The sequence below is a fragment of the Vitis riparia genome, chromosome 19, assembly GCF_004353265.1.
Source record: "Vitis riparia cultivar Riparia Gloire de Montpellier isolate 1030 chromosome 19, EGFV_Vit.rip_1.0, whole genome shotgun sequence".
Lineage (NCBI taxonomy): Eukaryota > Viridiplantae > Streptophyta > Magnoliopsida > Vitales > Vitaceae > Vitis > Vitis riparia.
This window is the reverse complement of record NC_048449.1, coordinates 6,240,264-6,267,491: the sequence shown is the minus strand read 5'-3', so window position 1 is coordinate 6,267,491 and position 27,228 is coordinate 6,240,264. Positions and strand designations below refer to the sequence as shown.

The following is a 27,228-nucleotide window of genomic DNA, read 5'->3' as shown; positions in this document are numbered from 1 at the left end:
TGTGCTAAGAATATTTATTGTTGGAATCATGTTTTTGTCGATGGAAACTAGTTAACCAGCAGAGCCGAAAATCACTGTTTTTTATGATAACGAGGCATCTATTTTGGTGAATGATGAGACTGCTTCTCATGTAAAAGGGAACAAAAACTAAGAAAATAGACATTGTCCCTTGTCTTCTATGAAAAAGAAGTCATTCTCAGGTTGAATTTTTCTATTGTTTTTCTTTCATGGAAGTATCATAGGTCGGGCCATTGATGAAATTCCAACACTTACATGTGGCATAGAGTTCTTAAATCTTGTATAAGGTGTCATTTGGTGTGGGAGTTATGATACCTTCATTCCGGCCGAATAAAGCTTGGTTTGTCACCACCCAAAAAAGGTGCATGGTTGTGTACTTGTGTTAGATGATCTTTCAGATGTGAAAGAAGATTTATTGGTTTATTCAATGTAGAAGTGGGATGATTTCGATGCCATAGATCCCATCTTAGATGTCCTATTTTAGCTGCAATATCTCCCAAACCCTCTCTTTTTTTCCCAGAGTCCAAGTTTACCCTCAAAAGAGTTTTCATTTATTTTATCCTTAGTTCTTGGAAAAATCCGGGAAAAATATTAGATTACCTGCTGTTCAAACTTATTTGAGCTATTTTTTCTTGTCCATCTAAAAATTAGATAGTAAAATTAGATATATATATTCAAAATTTAAAAAAAAAATCTAACCTTGAGAAAATTATTTTTATTAATATTTTTTTTTCCTTTGCAGAATAAGAGCTCGTCGTGGAATCTAATTTTATATAAGGGATAGAAAAATTTAAACTCATTCTTATCAAGATTTTGATTCTTCTCATATGATTCACCGTTATATCCGAGGATGACACAGTGAGACAAACCATTATATCTAAGGATGACACAATGAGACTTTTGTGTCTCATCTTATCTTAACGTAATAAAAATAAACGGGTTAAGAATGAATTGATTTTTTTTATTTTTTGGAAATAAAAAACAGCTTTGAGTATTACCTTATCTTATCCCTGTCCTGATTATATATATATATAGAGGTGGAAAGCTACCAATACCTAGGGCAATGGTGGTGTGATGAATCATAGCCAACCCTGTCCTGACTTGATTATATATATATATATATATATATATATAGGTGGAAAGCTACCAACACCTAGGGCAATGGTGGTGTGATGAATCATAGCCAACCCAGAAGCTGGCTGTGCGCAAATTGGTCACCCTACCCTCAACTCTCCACATGGAACAAGTTTAAACACGTTCCAAAAATCAGAAGGGGCATGCCGAAACTTAGCTCGATACGTTGCCGTTTTATTTGAGGTCTGACCTGGTCCATGAAAAATTCCATGAGAAAACTGAGCATGGCAATAGCATCCAAGACTGAACTTATGGCTATGCCCTGCTACAGTCGACAACTAAAGATGCTTCTTTGTCAGGAATGTTATAAGTGGTTCCTTTGAAGCTGTCGGAAGAAAAAATATTCACATAATTCACATAATTTTCCGGCAGTAGGCAACCAAACAGAACATGAAAAGAAGCAGTTCCAACAGAAAACTAAAGGAAAAGCCAATACATGCTAGACGTTAAACTCTCACTAGAGTTTAACCAGACAGGATAAACAGAAGAAGTCTTGGCTCGGGGAAAGGCATCACAAGCTATTCATAACCAAAGAGAAAATAAACTGGAAAGTCTTGACATAGTACTTAGAAGAGCCAACACCTGCTGGTTGTATTTGAACCAGCTTCTAGCAAACTAAGAAGAAAGTTGAAAAAACACAGGAAAGCATAAGACTAGAATGAAAAACTGGAAGCAATTGCACTGCTGTCAACATATCACTTCTTTCTATCAGTCCAATGATAAGTTGCACAAAAAGAGCCTCCACATGGCAAGAAGGAAGAATACAGGACAACGTTCAAGGTCCTCCCTGAAACAAATGGATGCATGAAGAACAATATCAGTACACAATTTCAGACAAAATCTGAGAAAGAGAGAGAGAGAGAGAGAGAGAGAGAGAGAGAGAGAGATACATACTGTTTTCTGATTGGAATCTGCCCTCTATCTAGGAACCAAGGGGCCTATTACCTGTGTAATATGAAAGGAGAAACATCAGAAACTAAACTCCATAATTAAACCAAAACTTAAACCTCTTGGTTCTGCTAAAATAAGATAAGCAGAAAGATTTTATCTAATGGTTAGTGTTAGACAACCAATTTTCCTAAAAACTTAAGCTTGTAGAACTTGGACCCCGCAATATATATATCATGGACAGAAAAGCTGACTATAGAAACACCCCAGTTGCCCAATAGTCAGGTTCGCCATCTTAGTCAAAACCAAAACAGGATTCACACAAAACTAAAAGAAAAAAAACACATTTGTAAAATAGTTTCAAAGACTTACATGGAAGGAGGCTTTCAGTGAATGCAAATGCAACAGGGAAATTCTCTTCAAACGTACCAGCTATGTCAAGTTCTGTCCAAGTCTTGTAATCCATGTTGAAGACAAGATAATGGGCTGAAGTTATGAAAAAGATCTCATTTTTTCGTGCAGCTACAGAGTCAACACATTCAATAGCATCAATGGGAATATAATCACTGCATTTCTTCTCCCAAATAGACTCATTACAATCCTTCAAAACCCAAATGCTCATTTTTTCCTCATCCTCATCATATACAACCACCATTGATAAGCAACCGTCAAGATCAATCAAGAATGAGTTCTCAGAGAACTCATCCGGAAGCCTAATTTCTCTGAAATTTTCATCCCTGTCAACTGAAAGGATGGAGCCAGGAACTGGGTGTTCTTCTGAACAGATAAACCAGTACACTCTTCCATTTACAAATACATGGGTTGAATCCATGGGACAGTGTTCCACACTTTCTATTCTTCTCCATGATTCAGTCATTGATGAATAAACCTCACACTCTAGATGTTTGACTTTTAATTCACATGCAGCATAGAAAAACCGAAACACTTTATATTCATTGATTCCAGGGCCAAAAGCAACTCCAATTGAAGGATCCTCAATGGATGGGCTACCATTAGGAAGTACTAGGACTTCTTGAATAGCAGGATTGCAGATCAGGATATCCAAGTCAGAAACCTCAGTCATATCTAAAGGACTGGCATAGTTGATGCAACAGATCAAACCATTGAAGGAACAAATCATACTAAGAGAGGAAAAATTTCTGCAAGCTGGAAGAGGAATCCTGTCAATGATTTCCCCATTGCCCTCCATGAAATATACATTCGGAATGAAATACATATGAGGGTAAACAATATATAAGGGGTTTTCTTTGGACCAGATTAACTGTGTCTTGATGAAAGGAGGGGAGTTTATCAACCTATACCAATCTTTAGAAACAGACTTGCATAAGGTAATGGACTTAACAGACAGCCTTGAAAGAATATTGATAACGATATCATCTATTTCAAACCAATTCTTATTAAGAATACAGATGAGCTTACTGCCATCAACATCCATTTTATATCCTCCTTTTATACAAGAGAAACCAACTACTTTCCCAATTCAACAGATCGCCACCGAGGATTTACCTGAAAAATTAAAAGGCCATATTTATTGAGAATAAATTATGCAGCCAAAAATATCAATAAAATGCCTTACATGCATGTTTTTTTTTTTCACTTATGGTGTATTGTGATCATTTTTAAACTATATCCAACTGAAAAAACCATTAATTGACACAGTTAATAAAATTATTGTTTTCTGCTACACTATTAATGAAATTTACTTTAATAATAAGACTGAATCCAAGTTTAGGAAACAATTTTAACTCAATTACAGGAAAAATTTGAGTATAAAACCTTTGAAGAGTTTGCAATAACAAATGTAAGGCAGAGACTAAGAATGCTGTTTGATATATAAAACATAGACAGATTTAACAATGGAAAACATGTGTCGTAAACAAAAATGGACATTTGTAACTACCCAGAAATTTAAGAGATCAAGCTTCCTCCATTGAGTATCCACTTCAAAGTCAAAATCATTCATGAAAAAATAGTGAATGGTACAAAATATTAAAAATGCAGACTTGATGAAAAATATTAGGGTTACAATTTTCATATAACCATATTTTGCAATCCATGTGACACACAAGCCAATATAAACTGTCCCAACTTAAAAGTATTATTATTCTGACCCAAAAGATGTTAAATGCATACAAATCTAGACTACAATAGGTCAAAGAAAACTCACTAAGTACAGTACCATGAATTTAACTAATAAAAAGGGAGAACTCCCCAAGGGTGATCAGTGGAGCCCTCACAATTGAGAGGCAGATGTACTAGATATGATTTATTTATTAGATAAGTGAGAAAAGAAACTTATATGACCTGTGGAACATGATTGTTATTACCATTATTTCTGACATCATGCAGTGCAAAAAATTCCTGCAGTTTCATGTGATACAGTCTTGTGTAGATTGCGTAAAAATCAAATCATTATTTTTTAGTACAAAGGGTGTGTAACTAAGAGTGAAGCCAAAATGCATGCAAAAAAGTGAGTAAACCACTAATGACCTAAACCATAATTAATTAATAAAGAGGGGAAAAGCATGAGAGAGATAGACTAGAATACAAGATGATTAGAAAGACAACTTGGAAACTTGTACAACTGTTCTAACATCTACAATTCCATTGATCTTGTTTCTGCTGCTGAGCATAACAACTAGATTTTGCAGTCTAATCTAATACCCAATCCATTGTACCAAACCAAAATGGATGTTGAGTACATAAAAGCTATATTTGATAATAAAAGATTGGAAGAAAAACTTATTTTATAGAAAATCCCTGGTTTAGACATTAAGAAGGGTGAATTCACCAAGTATAATAAACAGTACTACCACTGCCACCACTGACAGATGGGAAAATATTACATAATGCAGTTTTTTTGTTAGATGAGTAACAAATCAAAGAGGAAGAAAGAGAATTTTAGAACTCATAGAACTTACTGCATATTGATCCTCTCTGCAATTTCATCAGATACAAAATTCTGCATAAATTGCCCAAAATTCAAAATATAATCTTTTAGTCAACCAAAATGGATGTTTGCACAAACTATAGATTATGTAATAAAAGAGTAAAAGAAATTCAACTATAAGCACCTCGAATTGAAAAATGAAATCCATCTAGCCCAGTCAGCCTACCACCATTGTCGCCATCCCCATCTCTGTCAATATTAAGAGAGAAATGTAGTATGAGATGTGGTTATCTCTTGAATGAGTGGGAGCTTAAATGCTCATCCAACTTGTGTACATCGGTGTGTTCGCCACCTTATTTACCTGCCCTCGTGAATCCCAACAGCTGTAAGATGGATAAGGATTTAGTTTGCGGGAATCCCCATAAATTGAGTGGATCAAACAGTTGATAACTTTCAGGTATTGTACTCTATTAATTTGTAAATACAGTAATATAGCAGAAGAAATTTACCCTCTCGTGCAATTTGAAGGAGGTTATAAAGTATTTCTCCCTATGACCTAGATGTAAACTTTCCTTTGTTAATAAATTAACTACCTTTTTGAGAGACCTGGTATTAACAAATTGATGACATCCACAATTTTCTTTTCAATATTGCACTTACCTCATTTTTGGTACAATGATGATAGCATTAGACTAACAAAATCATACATACCTTCTGATAAAAAATAAAAATATATGTATATATATATATTCATACTGCATTTGCCAGGTATTTTTAAATCACTACTTACTTTTAAATAGAATAATTATTATGTCATATTATAACACACTTTAATGATTTGCAAACCTTGTCATGTAAGGCCAAGGTGAGCCTAAGTAGGAAATTTAGACCAGAAATACATAATGGGCCATTGCCCAACTTATGAAGCACTTCATAACATGTTTAATTGTAATGAATCCCTATGTATAGTTTGTTATAAACCATTAATGTACAATATTTGGAAAAAAAATCAAGGAGCTTTAAGGATTATAAGGATTGTATTTGGTTTATTTACTAAATAATTAATGACTCAGCAAAGTGATGTTTCATAAAGGTACTTTTGTTTTATTTAAAACATACAAGTAACTATAATAGCCTTTTGAAAAATATTTAAAGCAATAGTGGTGGAGGTCATGGTAGTAACAGTGGTAATAGAAGAATGTAATGGTTGTCTAGTGACCACAACTGGCATGGTGATGGCAGCAATGTTGTGTTGGATATGGTGGCAGTGGCTCGAATCACAATTACAGTAATGACAAGCAATGTGGTGGTGGCGGTGACCATGGTGGCAGTTGCAATATCGAGGATGATGACAATGGGTGGAACATAGCAGCTACAAAAGAAGCCTTATGATACTCAATATGGGTTCTCTTCACCCATTAATCTGCAGTTTTCAACTAATTGTTAATTTAGATGGTGAAGACGTAATTGACTGTGAACCAATATTGGGTCATTTGCACACAAAGATGGAAATTTTTTTGGAGGAATAGAGGAGGTGGTCCTCTTCACCATGTGCTTGTGGTAGACTGATAGCTTGCTTATTGGATACCAAAAGGTTGCTGTTGTGATGGCAGCGGTGCTAATGCTTGTGGTGGTTGTGGGATGGCAATGGAACAATGGGTATCAATGTTGAAGACTTCATAAACTAGAAAATTTTGTATGTTTTTCAAGTTCTCCTCTATAAGCAGGGAAGAATAATTTTTCCTACTTATTCTCATAGTTTGGAAAAGTGAAAATGCTTAGTTTTGGAAATTATGAAAATCCAAGATAATAGAGAAATAATTTCCTTTAATGCATTTTCAAATCAACCATATAGTCATGATTTTCAGGAGAGAAAAAGTACAAAACTCTTCTACATAATGGTCAATCGTAGCAAAAGGATCAATGGTATTTGGCTATCTGATGGTGATGAGATTAGTATAAGCCTATAAGGACTTCTAATTATTAGAATTGATGCCACTAAATCTCATGTCAGAAGGCTTGATATCAAGGGGCTATGTCTTTGAGGAAGGATACCAAGGGGCTTGGACCTTTTTAATGAGAAGGGACTCTTGGCTGCTTGGCTGATCTTGAAGGTCATGCTTTTTCTTAGAGAGTTCAATAGCATGGGGTATCTGAGAAGAATCTTAATGCCACCCATTTTGTGTGTGTGTGTGTTCGTTCCCAAGAAATGAGAAGTGGAGGATATTAAGGATTTAAAGCCTATTGTTGGAAGTTTTGGCCAAACAGATTAAACCAGATCATTGGTAAGGAAATCTTTGACTCTTGAGATGGGTTCATGAGGGATAGGTAAATCTTGGATGCTATCCTTATTGTTAATGAGGCTATTGATTCCACGAGGAAGTGTGAGAGCTTGGGGGTGGCTTGTTAGTCAGGTATTGAAAAAGACTATGATTATATTAGCGGTAATTTTCTTCTTTCAAGTCTTGGAAAGAATTGAGTTTTGGTCAAAAAAGATAGAGTGCATTGATTTCATATATCCAGCCAGATTTTCATTGATGATCATGGGATTGCAACAAGTTCTTTTCAGATCTTGAGAAGATTCAGACAGGAAGAACCTCCATCCACATACCTATTTATTCCTCTTATGGAGGCCTTGAGCAGGTCTATTAATAGGGCAGTGCAGGGTGGTTTTATCAATGATTTTAAGGTGAGTAGCAGAAGCGGAGACATGTTGGAATTTTACATCTTTTTTCTTAATTTTAATTTTATTTTTAATAGATGACTCCCTTTTGCTCTTTGAAGCTGGTTTATAATCAATTATTATACTCGAGGAGAATTCCCTTGTGTTTTGAGGTACTCCCCAGCCTCAAAGTTGATTGGGAAAAGAATGAGCTGACTACTATTAGAGAAGTATCTAATAACTATCACAAAAAAAGAAAAAAAAAAAAAACACTATTAGAGAAGTATCTAATGTTGACAGGTCAGAGTCATTGTTGAGTTATAAGGTTAGGAAGTCGCTCATAACCTATTTGGGATTGCCTTTAGGAGACCCATTCAAATTTGTGTTGGCTTCATATTTTGTACAGGATTATTTTATGAGGAGTCTTGCATGACAAAAAAGGAAATACCTATCAATATGACGTAGCCTAATGCATACCAAGAGTATACTATTTTGTATAGTTTATCGATTTACTTTATAACTTTTAGTGATTCCTAGAGCAATAAGGATTTTGTTGGAGAAAATTCAATGATTTTTTTGTAGGATAGGAGAAATTTAGATAGGTAGTACATTTTGTAAATTAGATTACTATTCATTTGGGCTATAAGGATTGGTTGGGTTTGTCAATTTTTAGCATAAACCTATTTGGCAAGTTGTTATGGAAATTTACTACTAAATAGATTGATCTTGGAGACAAGTGACAATTTTGACATAGATTGACAACATGACTTAAAAATGACACGAATTTTGTTGGGTTTGGGTTAAATATAATCAAATTTGTGTCATAATCTATCAACCCATATAACCCATTTAATAACAACTTACCTGTTTAATAAATAGGTCATGTTTGACTATTCAACTTGTCCAACCCGTTTACTTAATTGTGTCAAAATGACCCTTTTTTACTTTACCTACTTACTTAGTCATGTCAATTTTGACACATGACAACATGACTAAAAAACGACATGAATTTTAATGGGTTAGGGTTAAATATAATTGTATTTGTGTCATAATCTATCAACCTATATAACCCATTTAATAAACAACTTACCTGTTTAATACAACTTGCTATTTAATAAATAGGTCATGTTTATCTATATAACTTGTCCAACCCATTTACTTCATTGTGCCAAAATGACCTTTTTTTTACTTAACCTACTTAGTCATGTCAAATTGACCCATTTATGATCAAATTAACAAATATAAATATTTTAATTTTCTATACATAAAAATTAAAAAAATTAAGAATATATTTTTTACTTATAAATATCATATAGTTAAAAAAATTAAATAATTAAGTAAAATTTTATATATTTCATTATAAAATATTAAATAAAATAATAAACAAGTGGGAAATTAAAATTTTAATTTACTTTTTATATTATAAACATATTACAATTAAAATTTAATTAAATTAATTAGAATTTAAAATAATGTATTTATAAATTTAAAAGTTTACATACGTTAAACGGACTATAATCTTGTTAACAAGTTCAATGAGTTAGAATCATGTTAAGTAGTTTAACAAGTTAGAATCATGTTAACGGATTTAAGGGGTTAGAATCATGTTAATGTGCTATATGTTTCAATTCATACAAAATCCAACTTAACTCATTTATTAAACGGGTTAAATGGGTCTCTCATGTTATCTCTATAATAGATAGATCATGTTCGTATCAGGTCATCTTGACATGATTATAAAATGAATTGTATTCAAAGCGAGTAAATTTCACTATTTCTTACACCAACACAACCCATTGTTACCACTATTCAAGACAAGTTATCTTAGGAAAGTATGGGAAGGTTTCACTATTTCTTACACCACCCAACCCTGTGTTACCCCTATTGGGAACACGTTATTTTAGGAAAGTATGGGAAGGAGGAAGGTGGTTTGTGTTCCAAGGATTCAAATAAAGTGTTTCAGTGTGGATTTCTGGTAGCGATCAAGTGAAAGTGTCAGCCTGAATATGAGCTAGATTACCACTGTTGTTCCTAGATTAGAATTAAAACTTATCCTAACTTCAATTACATTAACAGATTGAAAAATTCAAGAAGCCACAGAGCACTAACAGATATGCGTTCTTTCTATTTACCGAAAAATTCAAGAAGCCACAGAACACTAACAGATATTTGTTCTTTCTGTTTACTCTACAGTAAACACAACAATGTCAAGTCAGAAAACATGGTACCATATAAAATATTGTCTGCACAAGACACATACATTCATTTGAATGAAAGGTTACATTTCCAAAAGAATTGTAGGAAGGAAAAGTGTAACACCTGGAAATATCCATCTTCTTCCTTTGTCTCTACTATTTACTTCAAATTTCATTCTTAAAATTTCCCATCAACCTAGCATTGTAATTCAGCAACAGAATTCACTTCCCCTTTTTAGGCATATATCCCAAACAATACACTCAAACTCTTTCCATTCAAAGGTGGTTTTTGTTTTCCCAGCATATATTTCGGATAAAATAGGATTCAACTTGGAATTCCAAATCCAATCTTTTGAAATTAAGAAAAAAAAAAAAAAAGGGGGTCGCTTCTGCCAAGGAATTCAATTGTGTGTATTTGGGGTCCATGGAACTTCATTTAATTCCACATCTATTGCCATATTGATCCAAGACCTGGACTTGGAATTAAGGCCTTGAATTCCAATCCCAACCCAGCCCAATTCCAAGCAGCCAAACACACCATTAGGGCTCCTTCTGTTGCACATATTGAACTTCATTATGGAGTACTAGTATACAGAATTCAAACTCAAACCACAAACACATTAACAAAGCAACCAAAAAATGAAATTGCAAAAAATTCCTATTCCTAAAATTGCGACAATAGAAACCACTAGACTCTGCTTGGTTGCAGAAAATTGGACTTCTTTTGGGAATTCTTGAGCTTCATGGAATTTAAATTCAAATTCCCCAGTTCCACAACCCCATTTCCATGCAACCAAACAATGTCCTAGTGTTTTTTCTCGTTGTTCTTGAAGAAAAGTATAAAGCTTCAAAATTTACCTCTTCATTCTCGTCTTCGTCTTTCTTCTTCTCTGCTTCTTCCATGGCGGGTACCCCGAATATGAATCTGACAGAATTTAGACTGTCCGATTCCGATCTCCGAAGAGAGATGGAAGGAAAATCCACGAACTTCAAACGCAGCATTTTGGGATACAGAGACATAGACAAGGTGGTTCGATCGCAGGGATCACGAAGAGCCTGGAAGAACCGAAGTGAGATCAAAACGCATCGTCTAGTCTGAAACGACACCGTTTCCCGAACACTTCTGTCTGCTGCTGTTTGCTACGCACCGTTTTGATCCGTTTATCAAAGAAATCTTTTTACATTGTCGTAGAACGTATTGACGTTTAAAAGAAGCCTTGAAATCGTGGAAAGTAATATTCTTTTAAAAATATTGAATTTTTTAAAAAAAAAAAAATATTTGATACAAATTAAAACATGTTATGAAAATTCTAAACCATAATCCATTCCACAATAACTTAAAATTTCACTTGATGTATATAGTTAAGTAATTAACACTTAATTTTAAGGAGGTTTTCAGTATATAATTGAATTTTAATAAAACTTTAATCCTAATTAACTTTAATGTATCTTAAGATCCTTTTTAAGAGGCTAACGGAATTTCAAGTGAATATTAACGAGTTTTTAAAGTTTTTTTTAGTATCAAAGCAAGCATAAAACAAATTTCAAATAATCCTTTTTAATATTTTTTTTTAATTAGAAGAAAAAGGAAAATTCTCTATCCATGATTCAATCATTAAAAAAAATCAAAATTCTTAATATCCATTCATCCTAAAGTCATATTCAACTCCAACTTTAGGATATGATGATTGAAATCATTCATGGCGTGTCAAATCTCTCCATTATTCTCTTGGTGTGGGAAACCTCAATGGGACATCTTGGGAACTAACCAATTCGATCCTTATTCGATAACTCCCTCATAATTATTTGGTGCAATAATTTCGAGTGGGACTTACTCCAAGAGCACAAAGAGAAGGCAAGACCTATTTTTAGTTTGGTGGCACATGAGTACAAGAAGGCCATTATTAGCAATTAGAATCTATTAACAATTTTCAAAAATTAAAGTGTAACGGTAGCATCTATACCAACTTACAAGTTACAACCCAGATTTGATTAAAAAATTAAATCCCAAAATTGGCCATGTAACATTGGGCTGATGAATCAAAAGAAGCCACAATCAACATAAAGGACTAGGACTCCTTGAGTAGTAGGATTACAGATAAAGATAGAGAAGTAAGAAATTAAATATAAGTCATTTCTAGATAGTTTATGCATATGCTATATTGTTCTCCGAAATCAATTCAGAAAGGGAAAGTTGTGTTTTGCCCCGCCCATTTGGGCCTAATAGTTTTTTCATAACCCAAGTTTGAATAACCCAAAATATGTCCAATGTTGCAAAAAAATTATCCTTTTCATGCACTATCCACTGTTTTATAATTTCATTTCTGAAATTACCCCTCCACATCAGCAGCCATCTCCTTCTCCATGTCGGAAGTTGTGCTTTTAATAAATAAACACAAAAATCTTGAACTTTGAAGTTAGCAAATTTGGAAAACCCACGCAACACCCGACCCATAAACTCTGAAATTTGGGGACTCCGTGACTTTCTCTCCTTTTGCCCTAACGTGATCTGCAATTTCATGGATCATTTCTGGAAATCGCGGTGGAGCTTCGTCTTCCTTTTGGAGTAATCGCAGGTGAGTTTTCCATTTAAGGATTTGTGTGGCTGTTGAGAAAAGATTTGGGCTGAAGGTTGTTTTGCATTGTTCACGAGCTCTCTAAACATTTTTATTTTTTATTTTAAAAAAAAATGCTATTTGGTAATCTGATCACGATTTGCAGGCAAAGGTGGTATTTTTGAGGCTGACTAAAAAATCGTGGGTTTAGGGTTTGCGAAATTTAAATCCAATGGCACAATAAGATGCTATTTGGTAATCTGATCACGATTTGCAGGCAAAAGCGGTATTTTTCAGCCTGGCTAAAAAATCATGGGTTTAGGGTTTACGAAATTTAAATCCAATGGCACAATAAGATGCTATTTGGTAATCTGATCACGATTTGCAGGCAAATGTGGTATTTTTCAGCCTGGGTCAAAAATCGTGGGTTTAGGGTTTGCGAAATTTAAATCCAATGGCACAATAAGATGCTATTTTGTAATCTGATCACGATTTGCAGGCAAAGATGGTATTTTTCAGCCTAACTCAAATATCGTGGGTTTAGGGTTTGCGAAATTTAATTTTAATGGCCCCTAGAACAGATCCATAAAACAGGGGGAGGGAAAAAACACAATTTTCCCTATATATTAGATAGGTGTCTTCCAAGTCCCATCCCACTCCCAACCACTCAGATTCTGCAGGCTTGACGGAGCTCTGATTTTTTTTGTTTTTTGCAAACATATCAATCATTCGGAACTTGAACAAACCTTGATGCCTATCTTTTTACCAATCCCCATTTATGTTCCTCTTAATTTCTCTCCACCTCCACACAGATTACATAATTACATTACTTCTAGCTATGTGCCCATACAATCAATTTAACCTTAGTCTAACTCTCCTTCCTTCATGGTTCTCTAAACCTCACTTACATTTAGTGTTTTATTACTGTAATTTCTTGTCCTTCATGATTTCTCATGACATTGCACTCAGAGCATATAGAAAACTCCCTGGCCTTCAAAATTTTCCCCATTTACTTTTCTTAGTAGCGCTTCTTGATTTCATACTTGTTTGCAGGGTAAAAGGATTGTAACATGCACCCATCCTAGACCACTTTTGTGAATAGAAACTATTCTGAATTCACTATCTCTTGTTTTTATTGTCTAACCCACTAAGACCATGATGTTTTTTGAATTATATAGGATAACTGTAGTCTGTAGCCTATAACCATAATATCAATTGCTTTTCATCACACTTCAAATTATTTTAGGGAAAATTCTAAGACGTATGATTAAATCTAGATCAATGAATGAAGGTATAAAGAAATAAGACAGCTAGAAAGTAGGAAGAACTTTTTGGCCACGTGGTTGTTCTTGATTGGACATCACTAGCACCATAGCACGATCCTTATCCTAACTTTTGAGTTTATGCATGTTACTGAGATATGGAAAAACGTTTATGCCAACACCCGACTGAGGAAGAATGGGACATGTTTGTACCAACACCCAACTAAGGAACACCAAGCCTAAAGTTAGGTTTGAAAAAGCACTACTTTTGGACCTTATTTGTAAAGAAGAATCTTCAATGATTGTACAGAGGCTGCTTGCTTAAAGAACAACATCTTTAGGAACCAAAGGCTTTATGATTCGGATGGCACATTCAAATCTAAACCCACACCTTCAACCAACTTGATGAAAATTTTTGTGGAAGAAAATTAGGTATTATGCTTGAATTTGGTCTTGATTTCACTTTTAATGGACTAAAACCAATGTTGCTCCTTGAAGACATAGTCAATATTTGATGCTGCTCTGGTGGCTCCTACAATAATTGAGAGAGGCACAGTAGAGGCTGAAGGGCTATAGTAGTAGAGAATTTTAGTATGATGAGGAGTTCAACAAAGTACATACATAACACCTATGGAAAGAAAAATAAGAACCAAGTACAAATCTATCATGGATGATAAAAGAGTTTGATGCTATGCTCTTTATGGATGAGTTCAACTGATATATCCATCCTAAGCTTCATAGCTCTGATATGGACTTAAATTAAATTAATTGAGTTCAAGATGCATAATTCTTCAGAGGATAGAACGATTTATACCTTAAGATACTATTTCATTGCTATTTGTACCTTATTACTAAGAAGGACAATATGCTGATTAGCTTTTCTAGACTTAAACAGCAAAATAAAATACAACAAGATTGCTTGAATTCCAATTGATTAAATTAACTTAAGATTATTCATGCTAAGTGGGAGCTTTTTGGAATTGATATTGAGATAGTTGTGCTACAGAATTGTGATAAAAAAATGGTGTTGTGGTACAGAAACACAATACATTTACACGTACACACAAACAACTCATGCTTACTTTTTATCACCTTGTGTGACAGCTAGTAACTCTGTCTCTCGTAGTCTATGGGCCTCACTTCTTTAAGTAGTCCACTGGTACCTCTTTTAGTTTGATCCCTTCAGATTAGGGACCCTTAGCTCTATGGGGTCTTTTTGGTCAGTAACCTGTGGTACTAGGCGAGCTTTGCCAGAGTTGCTCTGTGGGGTCTTGATGTTGTATGCGTTGTGTATTTTTTTTTTTAAAATTTAATACAATCTTCATTTACCTATAAAAAAAAAATAGGGGTAGATGTTTAGTCTTCTTGAAAAAACAGAAGTGCATTCAGTTCTAAGGTTTTTGTCTAATGCATATTTTTTATCGGAAACAACAAAGTTAATTTAAATGAATTGATAAGTACAAAGAAGGATGCATATCATTCCAAAATAAACAAGATAAGATGCAATTTTATTATCATTTCAGGGTTATTTAATTTAAAACTGTTTTTGATTCCCTCTATCTTCTTTGCTGACATGGTAGAACTGCTATGGACTCTAAACATGGGACTTCCTTTTAGGCTTGTTTTGGTGTTTGGGAAATAATTTCTGGAAATGGTAAAACAAGATAGCTACTGTACTTGCAAGATAAGATTGTAGGTATTTTGCTAATGGCTATACGTATTCCGAATTGAGGTAATCGACTTCAGTTTTGGATTCCACTTTCTTGGAAATGGGCTAGACAGACCAGTCGCTCACCCACTTAAAACAACCTTTTTGATGAAATAGCTAGCAGCATCACAATCATTGTGATATTATATATCATTTGATATGGGGAAGTTTCTTTCTGATTTTGTTTTCCTTAAAAAAAAAAAAAAGGAGCTTGGGAGAAGCATGAACTCTAGCATAGGTTGAATGTAAAGGGTAGATAGCTTGATGAATTAAAAACTGATTTTCAGTTATTGCTAATGTTGTTGCTGCTGCTATTATTGTTGTTATTGTTATCGTCTTTATGCTTAAAAATAGGATGAAGTCATTAAGAACCTCAATCAATATAAGTTCGTCCCGCGACTCCCGCGACTCTCGCTGAAACTTGAAGTGTTGGCTCAAACTTGTACTACCAACATTCCAAACCAAAATTTGATTCCTCCAACATGAAAATTGATTCGATTCCTCAATCATGCTAGAATTTCTTCATGCTAGAATTTATTCTGCTTCAATTTGTCATCTGATCAACTTTATGCAGAATGAATTTATCTCATATGCTGATAGTCTCTTTTCATTCCTCCATTGAAAAACAAGCTTGGAAATTCCATCCCACGTCTCAGCTGAGTAGGGGATTGTAATGGCTTGGAGATATGATCTGTAGTAATATATGTACATACTTTTAAACAATCATACTCACACATGTAAATATGTAATATTGATCAAATGTCATAACCTAACTTCTTATATATATTGTTTTGCAGGTTTGTCCAATAGAAGTTAGGTGGTCCAACTGTGTCTGAATATGAAAAGCTACAAGCTGACATGTTAGATCTACAAATAAAGTATAATGAGCTCTTGCCAGCGCACCAAGAGATCTGCAGACAGGCATGACTTCAACCACTTATTATGGCAGCATTTTGGATAACATATATTGCAATTAATGACTGCCACATTGTCTAACTGCTAATTTATGCATTCTGATTCTTTTGACAAGTTCCATCACACTTGGATGATGTGTCTAATGAAAAGTTTGAAATGTTCTGAAAACTAGTAGTCACAATAAGCCCACAAACATAATTGATAGTAACAAATAACAAGGGAAAAGTATGTTATGGGTCTTTGATATGCAAATAACTATGATTTCATAACCTAAGTTTATTATTTTCAAGTTAAATACAATGGTCCCAAAATAATTTGGATTTTGAGCACTCCGGGTTGAGGTGTGATTTCATACCCAAATTCCCCTCCCCATTCAGCCATGTCAGCGTCCACATCTGATAAACCAAAAAAAAAAAAAAAAAAGAACCTAAAAACAATACATCCCTCCTCACATATTTCTCTCTCTGTCTTAACTTTCTCTCCATCGGCACTGAGCTCAAGTACTCTATCTGTTCATCTCCCTCTCATAACCCACCATTTCTGAAACCCTAACCTCCGCCTGGTCTTTCACTCAATCTGAAAAACCTAAATCCCGTGAAGCATAACCTGCTATTTTCCTATATATCCCTGAAATCTCTAGAATCCCTGGAAACCAACCCTAACCTCTTTTTCGTGAGTCAACAACGTAGATCGAAGAATTTGGGGAAACTGTAGCTGCTCTCTTCGTCTCTGTCTACAGATCCAGCTCCGAATCTCTATCTTCATCACCATCATCAGGTGATTATCTTCTTGACTAGTCATTTGAATCATGTTTCTCTCCCTCGTTTTCTGTTTTTGTTGATGTATTTTTTGTGTTGATTTGTTTATGGTTTATTTTCACATTGATGGAGGGGAGATTATGTAGGGTTACAACATTTTTGGAATCCAGGTATTATGATTCGATTTAGGTTTTGAGTGGTGCACATTTGGAAACAAATAGGTTATAAATTTCTTTGGGGAAGTTGTGTTTTAGGAGGCCCATATGAACAGATCCATAAAACACAGGGATGGAAAAAAAAACATTTTTTTTTGTTTTCCTTGGGGGTTTTGCAAGGATTTTCTCGGAAATCAAACGAGGATGAATTTTCCTGGAAATCAAATGGGGGATGGATTTTCTTGGGAATCAAACGGGATGGATTTTCTTGGGAATCAAACGGGGGTTTCAAAAAAAAATAATAATAACGTGATTAGATTAGTACCTGCGAGGATTGAGAGTGGCAGAGGAAAATAGGGCCTTTTTAGGGATTCTCTCGTTTGGAGGGAAACTTCAGAAAATGGCTCCTTGATGGCTGAGTGTGAGAAGATGGTAGTTCTGAAGGGAAGAAGTCATTGTATTACATTTTGCATCACATTTGGATGTTTTCATTTTGTTTATTATATTGCTTGTACTGAGTCTAATATATTACAAATTATTAGTTGTTAATTGAAAACAAACCAATTGTTAGTTCTTGTAGTAAGTGTTTCTGACCATATGTTCTTGTTCACAGGTATCATGATTACCATGGTAAAGTAGCTTCAATGGCTTCTATTGGGTCTGATATCAGTCCTTCATCTAAGGGTGGAGTGAGGTCCATGTACTATGACAGGGTTTCCCTTTCTCATGTAACCAGCAACCCATCTTTGGGTGAAGGCAAGGTAATAATTACTGTCATTAAAATAACCTAACATGATCAAACTGGTCTTAGCCAAAGTTTTAAGTTAAAACCATTTTAAGTTTTGATAATGTGGGCTTGTCTCTGTACAGCCTTCATTTTTTAGCATCAGAGCATACATAAGCTTCATCAAGCCTGAGCAAACAATGTGGTACCAGGCTTGTAAGACATGCAACAAGAAAGTCACAGATGCTATTGAATCTGGGTATTGGTGTGAAGGATGTGAAAAGAATGATGATGAGTGCAGTTGAAGGTGAGGGATTCATGGAATTTGAATCAATAAGAATTCAGTGATAGGATTTAAAATAGGAAAAGTTGTCCTATGAATGATGTTTCTTTGTTACATTCTGTTATGTTTTCCAGGTACATAATGGTAGTGAAAGTTTCAGATGATAGTGGTGAAGCTTGCCTTGCTCTGTTTAATGAACAAGCAGAGAGAATATTTGGGTGCTCTGCTGATGAGCTTGATAAGCTTAAATCACAGGTAAACTCTTGACAATATTGAAATATCTAGGAGTTTGTCCAAATCTTAGTTAACTTGAAAGAGTTGCTCATTGATGCATTAATTCATATGTAGTTGGTTACTTATTTGGTAGCCTAGTTGGGTTCTATGGAAGAAAAAAAGGATGAACTCCTGGCATTCAAAATCTGATGTTTTAAAAACCCAATTTTCTCTGCAGGAGGGAGAGGAGAACCGATTCCAACAGAAATTGAAGGAAGCTATTTGGGTCCCTCATCTTTTCCGGATTAGTGTTGCACAACATGAATACATGAATGAGAAAAGGCAGTGGATAACAGCCAGGGCTGTTGTGGCAGTTGATTTTGCAGCTGAATCCAGATTATTGTTGGAGGAGATATCAAAGATGAAGACTTCACAATAGGCTCCTTGGTTTATTTTGTTATTTGGATAAGGGTAGTTAGGCAGTATGCCTTTAGTTCCCTCTATATTTTAAGACACATCCCATTGAATATAGAGGAAGCTTGAGGACTGTAATATATATTACAGTAATGGTATGTGCATTCTCAATAAAAATTACAACCTGCCTAAGAAACTGTAACAATTATGAGGTGTCAAGAAAATGACCAGATGAAGGTAATTATGAGGTGGGACCTGCTCTGGGTCATTTTGTAGCTCACTTTTTATTACACCAGGGAGAAGCCAGAAGCTCCTAGTATATATATATATTGATTTGGGCTACAAGATCAAAGACCGTCTCCTTTTGGAATAAAATATAGCTCCTGTATAGTAAATTTTGTTGTTGGATTTTTTTTGCTGAGATGCCCTTTCCACGGTCTCACTCAGAATAGTGTATTTGATCGATGGTTTGGAAGATTAATTAAGCTTGAGAGTTTCTATGCTCAAAGAAAGTGTGCAAACATCAGTGATCAATTTTTCTCTTCTTCAGTCAACTACTTCATATCCAGTAGAAACTCTGTCCAATCAATCTTATTCACAAATGTTCGTCTAACTGGGGAAAGTCCTTTTCTTGCCTATATAACTGATTTTTCTGTTTCTTTGTTTTTTGAATATATACTCCTTGTATGAAAGTGAGAAAATTATGAAAACAATGTTGAATGACATGAGAAAAGATTGATAATTTTACTGTGGAGATTCATAAGGTGGCATTCTGTTTATGTACTTTTGGCATTTCTATGTCCTAGTTTTGAATGATTGGTTGATATAGGCTTTCTGGAAGGGTAAGAAGACAATTTTGCATCTGAATGTTGTATAGTCTATGGAGTGGAATGCAATTTGAATGCTATATATAAAATTGTTAGCTGTGACTTGATTGAAAATAGGGGACAAAATCAGCTGTGAATGCAATTTACTTCTATACCTCTACTTCAAGGGGTTGGCTTTTGTCACTGAGGTCATTCTGAGTTTGTAGAAAATATTTATGTAGGATACCACTCAGTTCAGACATTAAAGATGACTTTAGAAAGTGCAAAGTTTACCCATCCCACATGAGAGGGAAAATGAAAGGAAGAAATTGAAAGAGAGAATATGGATATAGAAATCATAATAAAGGCCTGTTTGGGATTGACCACGATAAAATTGCTGTAGAAATTACTTTTAAGAGAACGAATTAGTGTTTTGGATATTAAATATGTGGGTTACAAGTAACTGATTGGAGACAGCATCTTCTGAAAGTGCCTTTCATTGCCAGGGATTCTTCTTTTTTTTTCCACTTTTTTTTTTTAAGCTGGTTGTGGAGCTTGCTTTCTGCAAAGGGAGGAGGCAACAAAAGGTCAGTGGGTAATTTTGCACTGAATCAGAAACGAATACAATCTACAGGTGTTTATCATGCATACCGATTTTGATTTCTTTGTTTTTACACGGATCCTGTTCTTCGGAGGTTTTAATTTGTATATCCGAACCATCCAATGGTGAGTAGTGAACACCTTCATTGATTATAAACCATGGAAAGTTAATCAGAACAGACATGGGACTTTATAGGGAAAATAAAGACATGTCTCTAGGATTCCTGTATGGCAAGTTTAAATACATGCCATTTGGATGGGCCGTCCAACACTAACACTAACAAGTCAACATTCTCTTAACTCACATTACAAAGACATGTCTCATGGACTATTTGGACCTTCCATGGAAATTAAACAAATCCAAGCTGTTTCCAATATTCACCACAATAAAGCCATAAAGAAAAGTAAACTTTCAACCAAATGCAAATTCACCAATAATGTGAGACCATCAAGTGAGATTCAACTTAAATGTTAGTCTATTGCCAATCAAGACAAATATTTGGAATCTCAAATGGAACAAAGCTTGAAACTAGTGTACCAACAATACACCAGCAATAAGAACCCAAAGGAGACATACTTAGATCCATATTACAAGCAACCAACAACTCACCAGATAATCAGGTTCCTTGATGTGAGGGAATACCCCCTTCCTATGCGAACCATCCACAGGAGCTTATTAATGTCATCACTCGGATATCCAACAAGACCTAAAAACTAGGCAGCACATCAGAGTGTAGTGATTATATTTTTTTTATCTAGATGATCTCAGAAAACAACTAAGAAACCAACATCCGAAGACAACAAGAATATATTTTACATCCAAGGAGTTAAAGTTTACCTTAAGGTAGTACCTACGGTCCCTTAAGGTAGTACCTGAAAGCTACTAAGGTAGTACCTAAGGGCCCTTAAGGTAGTACCTAAGCTACAGTAGCAAAAAACCATTGGTGGACCACTTGATGAATGAAGAGAACCACATAATTGGATGGTCTAAGGGTCACCAAGGAAGACCCAAGGCTTTGGAGAGGTTGAGTTGAAATTTACCTTAAGATAGTACCTAGGGTCCCTTAAGGTAGTACCTCAAGGCCACTAAGGTAGTACCTAAGGGCCCTTAAGGTAGTACCTAAGCTACAGTCCCAAGAAACCATAGGTGGACGACTTGAGGAATGAAGAGAACCACATAATTGGATGGTCTAAGGGTCACCAAGGAAGACCCGAGGCTTGGGAGAGGTTGAGTTGAAATTTACCTTAAGGTAGTACCTAGGGTCCCTTAAGGTAGTACCTCAAGGCCACTAAGGTAGTACCTAAGGGTCCTTAAGGTAGTACCTAAGCTACAGTCCCAAGAAACCATAGGTGGACGACTTGAGGAATGAAGAGAACCACATAATTGGATGGTCTAAGGGTCACCAAGGAAGACCCGAGGCTTGGGAGAGGTTGAGTTGAAATTTACCTTAAGGTAGTACCTAGGGTCCCTTAAGGTAGTACCTCAAGGCCACTAAGGTAGTACCTAAGGCCCTTAAGGTAGTACCTAAGCTACAGTCCAAGAAACCATAGGTGGACGACTTGAGGAATGAAGAGAACCACATAATTGGATGGTCTAAGGGTCACGAGGAAGACCCAAGGCTTTGGAGAGGTTGAGTTCAAGTTTACCTTAAGGTAGTACCTAGGGTCCCTTAAGTAGTACCTCAAGGCCACTAAGGTAGTACCTAAGGGCCCTTAAGGTAGTACCTAAGCTACAGTCCCAAGAAACCATAGGTGGACGACTTGAGGAATGAAGAGAACCACATAATTGGATGGTCTAAGGGTCACCAAGGAAGACCCGAGGCTTGGGAGAGGTTGAGTTGAAATTTACCTTAAGGTAGTACCTAGGGTCCCTTAAGGTAGTACCTCAAGGCCACTAAGGTAGTACCTAAGGGCCCTTAAGGTAGTACCTAAGCCACAGTCCCAAGAAACCATAGGTGGACGACTTGAGGAATGAAGAGAACCACATAATTGGATGGTCTAAGGGTCACCGAGGAAGACCCAAGGCTTTGGAGAGGTTGAGTTCAAGTTTACCTTAAGGTAGTACCTAGGGTCCCTTAAGGTAGTACCTCAAGGCCACTAAGGTAGTACCTAAGGGCCCTTAAGGTAGTACCTAAGCTACAGTCCCAAGAAACCATAGGTGGACGACTTGAGGAATGAAGAGAACCACATAATTGGATGGTCTAAGGGTCACCAAGGAAGACCCGAGGCTTGGGAGAGGTTGAGTTGAAATTTACCTTAAGGTAGTACCTAGGGTCCCTTAAGGTAGTACCTCAAGGCCACTAAGGTAGTACCTAAGGGCCCTTAAGGTAGTACCTAAGCTACAGTCCCAAGAAACCATTGGTGGAGCACTTGAGGAATGAAGAGAACCACATAATTGGATGGTCTAAAGGTCACCAAGGAAGACCCGAGGCTTGGGAGAGGTTGAGTTGAAATTTACCTTAAGGTAGTACCTAGGGTCCCTTAAGGTAGTACCTCAAGGCCACTAAGGTAGTACCTAAGGGCCCTTAAGGTAGTACCTAAGCTACAGTCCCAAGAAACCATAGGTGGACGACTTGAGGAATGAAGAGAACCACATAATTGGATGGTCTAAGGGTCACCAAGGAAGACCCGAGGATTGGGAGAGGTTGAGTTGAAATTTACCTTAAGGTAGTACCTAGGGTCCCTTAAGGTAGTACCTCAAGGCCACTAAGGTAGTACCTAAGGGCCCTTAAGGTAGTACCTAAGCTACAGTCCCAAGAAACCATAGGTGGACGACTTGAGGAATGAAGAGAACCACATAATTGGATGGTCTAAGGGTCACCAAGGAAGACCCAAGGCTTTGGAAAGGTTGAGTTCAAGTTTACCTTAAGGTAGTACCTAGGGTCCCTTAAGGTAGTACCTCAAGGCCACTAAGGTAGTACCTCAAGGCCACTAAGGTAGTACCTAAGCTACAGTCCCAAGAAACCATAGGTGGACGACTTGAGGAATGAAGAGAACCACATAATTGGATGGTCTAAGGGTCACCAAGGAAGACCTAAGGCTTTGGAGAGGTTGAGTTCAAGTTTACCTTAAGGTAGTACCTAGGGTCCCTTAAGGTAGTACCTCAAGGCCACTAAGGTAATACCTAAGGGCCCTTAAGGTAGTACCTAAGCTACAATCCCAAGAAACCATTGGTAGAGCACTTGAGGAATGAAGAGAACCACATAATTGGATGGTCTAAGGGTCACCAAGGAAGACTCGAGGCTTTGGAGTGGTTGAGTTCAAGTTTACCTTAAGGTAGTACCTAGGGTCCCTTAAGGTAGTACCTCAAGGCCACTAAGGTAGTACCTAAGGGCCCTTAAGGTAGTACCTAAGCTACAGTCCCAAGAAACCATAGGTGGACGACTTGAGTTTTTCCCTTGACTAAATTCAGATGCCTTGCACAAGCAGGTCACATGTACAGATTAAAGAGATACTGAATCTCCATTTTTTTTATTCTCATCTTACTGACACTACACAAATATCTTATCAACTAAACTTTTCCAGATACGAGCATGTTTATCATAACATCCAGCCACATGTGACAAGGACTCTGCTCCATGCTTTCTTGGACCCAACAAAAGCATTGCCTCAACATTATGGGGCAATTCAAGGGTTGGCAGCATTTGGACCCAGTGTGGTATCATTTGTTCTCTTGCTTTTAGCATCAAAGGAGGAATGTTACAGGTGGATAAAGTGGCTGTTTTTTATTTTTTAAAAACATCAGTTTTTGTATTAAAGATATTAAGGATAACTTCTAAAAGCCCATTTACTCACAAGAAAGACATTTCTAGCACTAAATTTATGCTAAATCCAATGAGAAATTAAAAAAATAAATAAAGGAAATTGAAGTCCTTATGTCCCAAGAACCTTTATCACTGCAGATGCTCTAGTTTTGAGCTTTCATGACAACCCCTACATTTTCCTCAAATTTAACCTCTTCGACATTTTTTCACAGCCACACTATAACTCCTATCACCCAAGTACCATTTAGCTTCCATTCACTGAGTTTGTATGCAACTTTTTGTCATTCTTTTTCATTTTTTTTAATTCACTCTTAGAATCTCTCTTTGTTAGTTTTTCCAAATTTATAATTGAAGTACAACTCAAGAAGGAGGGAGAAGAGTTAGATTTCACCAACAAAACCAACACACCTTCAAATGCTTTGTGCAGGCATGTTAAGGGGTGAACCCGCCATTGAAGATCGTTGTTCCTAGATCTGACCCATTTCAATCAGGAATCAACCAGGGTTCTTTCCCTCTCACTAAGACACCCAAATCCAAGCATATGAGGCCACCTGCAGCATGTAGTCTTCTCCACCAAGAAATCTTCAGGTTGTTCAAGATGATATAGGCTCGTATGGGTATGATAACCATGGGTGCTTAAAAGCACAACTTCCCATGGTGACATGGAGAGGGAGATGGCTGCTGACATGGAAGGCTGGAGGGGTAATTTTGGAAATGAAATTATAAAACAGTGGATAGTGCATGAAAGGGATATTTTTTTGGGCAACAGTACACATATTTTGGGTTATGGAAAGTTGGGTTATGAAAAAGCTATTAGGCCCAAATGGGCGGGCCAAAACACAGTTCTCCCATTCAGAAATCTAACACGACAATGGCAAGTTTCGACAAGAGATGAACCGATGGCACCTCACCTTTCCCATTAGGAATATGCAATACATCATCCATACCTTTAAGAATTAGTCACACAAGGATTTTTATGCTTTAATCATTCTATACAATTTGCTTATGAAATTATTAAATTATGCATTAAAAAATGTAAACTCGACTTGTACGAGTCTTTACACCTTAGAATTTTATGGAAATTAATATAAATGATGCATTAAAAATGTGAATTTCAAAGATGACAAAATTTAAAATGATATCATTAAGCCACATTAGCATCTCCATTTTTTCTTTCATATACATCACTTTCAAGTTTCAAGCATCTTTTTTTTTTTTTTTTGTTAGGGATTAATTAAACTATGCATTAAAAATGTAAATTTGACTTGGAAAAGGTCTTTACACTAGAATTTTATAAATTTGTATATACATCACTTTGAAACATCTCTTTTTTGTTATGGATTCTTTAATCATTATGAATAATTTGTTATGAAAATATTAAATTAAAGAGGGACTTGAACCCGGATTTTTCGGGGTGAGAGCCGAATATCCTAACCAACTAGATTACAATAGTTATATAAATGTAACATGTAATTAGTTCTTTTATTATATTTTTCAACCACACATATTCCCATAACATCTTCTAATGCATATAATTCAATCAACCTAATATTGATCCTATAATTAAAGGGGCGGGTTCTTCTTTGGGAGAATGTCTTCCTCGGCATGAAGGATTGTGTGGTTGCTCAAACATTTTCTCTTATTGGCTTTTACAAGAGAATTTCCCATAAACCACACAAAAGTGTATATGATGCTGAAAGGTGTGCACTCGTTTTCTTTACATCCCTCTTATATGAGGGGAAGTTATAGGACTGCCATAACTTGTACCTTTTGCGGCATGATTACATTAAAAGGGGAAAAATTATAGCCAAATGTAGTCCTAAAAAGGCACCCTCATAAATATAAAAAGTGCAATGATTTGTAGAAATTGTTTAAAAAATTAAGAAATTTTATCACTTCAATTTTAAAGTAATTTTTAAAGATATAAGATAAATTTATACAATTTTGTATTAGAGGTTTTTTTTTTTGTTTTTATATATATATATTTTTAATTTTAAAAAATAAAAAGTAAAAAATGTATTGAAACGAGACTTATGTGGTGTTTGTATTTTAACTTAATAGAAAAAAGCAAAATATTCGACTTTTTCTATTTAACTAAAAGTAATATATTGATATAAATTAATATAGTTAAAGTAAATTTATTATTAATAGGTTTAGTTTAATTATATTGATGGATATCAATATATTACTTTTAACTAAATAGAAAAAATTATATCAATAAGACTTGTAAGATATTTTCTATGATTTTCAATTAATATTTTTCAAGCTATTTTTTTTTTCCAATTTACTTCTAGAAAAGTCCAATTTTTATGCCTTCCATATTGGCTCGACGCATTATATGCACATGCATGGATGTATGTATATACGTAACTATATTTGTTTATGTGAATATATGTTCTTTTAGCACTCCAACGGCCTTACCTTTGTTTTGTTTGATTGGTTTGGGGGGTATGTTTTGAAGTTATGAGAATAAAAGCATTTTGTCATTATATGAATGTTTTTGTCAACAATGCTTCTATCAAAAAAGTACAAATGTCCAATTTTTATAGGAGAAATCCTTTAAAACATTACAAAGTACTTCTAATCCTTCCAAAATAACTCCCAACAAGTTCCTAATCCCAATGTGTATTGGATATAAAATTCTTATTTTATTAATTATTAGTTAATAAACAATTTATAAACGACAAATAATAAAAATTTACTATATTACTTCATTATTTATAGACAAAAGAGGATTGAAATGTTATTATGTGAGAGATGCATACAAATAAATTATTTAAATCAATATTTATTATGATAATTCGTTATTAGTAATTTAATATATAAATAAATATTAATGAATAGATAATATTTATAATAGATATATCAAATACAAACAAATAATGTATTGTAATACATATTAATAATTTGTTTGAATTATTTTATGCTTTTGTAATTAACATAGTTTTTATTAATAATTTAATATCTATGGGACTAAAATATTACTGTACTCATGTGCATAATGAAAACAATGAAAAAAAAAATCATTATTTATATAAAAGAAAAATAAATTTTAAAATGTATATAAAAAATTTTTGTTTAGTTTAAAATTGTATTTGATTAACCTATCTATCTATATATTCTCTCTTCTTTTAGGAAAAATAGAAAAAAAATCTTTTTAAAATTTTTTATTCATTATTCTTATTTTCATTTAGAATGAAAATAAGATAAAAATCAAATCTTACTATATAGAATTATGATTCACCTTTGTTTCTGGTCTATTT

General features: G+C 35.0%; 1 protein-coding gene and 2 long non-coding RNA genes across 7 annotated transcripts; 1 reads left to right on the top strand and 2 right to left on the bottom strand.

The window, feature by feature from the left end:
- Positions 1-1,466: 1,466 nt before the first annotated feature.
- Positions 1,467-10,916, bottom strand: LOC117908411 (F-box protein At1g30790-like). Of its 4 annotated transcripts, none has more exons than XM_034821991.1 (7): positions 10,667-10,916; positions 5,304-5,334; positions 5,136-5,200; positions 4,983-5,023; positions 2,413-3,567; positions 2,047-2,097; positions 1,467-1,939 (listed from the first exon to the last, which is right to left on the bottom strand). In XM_034821991.1, exons 5-6 carry the CDS (start codon positions 3,494-3,496, stop codon positions 2,075-2,077), a joined length of 1,107 nt encoding a protein of 368 aa, XP_034677882.1. In that variant the 5' UTR covers positions 3,497-3,567; positions 4,983-5,023; positions 5,136-5,200; positions 5,304-5,334; positions 10,667-10,916; the 3' UTR covers positions 1,467-1,939; positions 2,047-2,074. The 4 variants fall into 4 exon arrangements, with proteins under 4 accessions (XP_034677882.1, XP_034677881.1, XP_034677880.1 ...); XM_034821990.1 differs by having other exon boundaries at positions 5,313-5,334; XM_034821989.1 differs by having other exon boundaries at positions 5,136-5,334.
- Positions 10,917-12,215: 1,299 nt separating this feature from the next.
- Positions 12,216-19,075, top strand: LOC117909452. Its single transcript, XR_004650369.1, has 6 exons — positions 12,216-12,384; positions 16,131-17,025; positions 17,775-17,922; positions 18,032-18,192; positions 18,303-18,423; positions 18,620-19,075. It is a non-coding gene; the product is annotated as an uncharacterized LOC117909452 (long non-coding RNA).
- An 878-nt stretch (positions 19,076-19,953) lies between these two features.
- Positions 19,954-24,716, bottom strand: LOC117909453. Of its 2 annotated transcripts, none has more exons than XR_004650371.1 (3): positions 24,374-24,716; positions 20,253-20,342; positions 19,954-20,163 (listed from the first exon to the last, which is right to left on the bottom strand). It is a non-coding gene; the product is annotated as an uncharacterized LOC117909453 (long non-coding RNA). The 2 variants fall into 2 exon arrangements; XR_004650370.1 differs by lacking the exon at positions 24,374-24,716 and adding an exon at positions 20,812-20,847.
- Between the last annotated feature and the right edge of the window lie 2,512 nt (positions 24,717-27,228).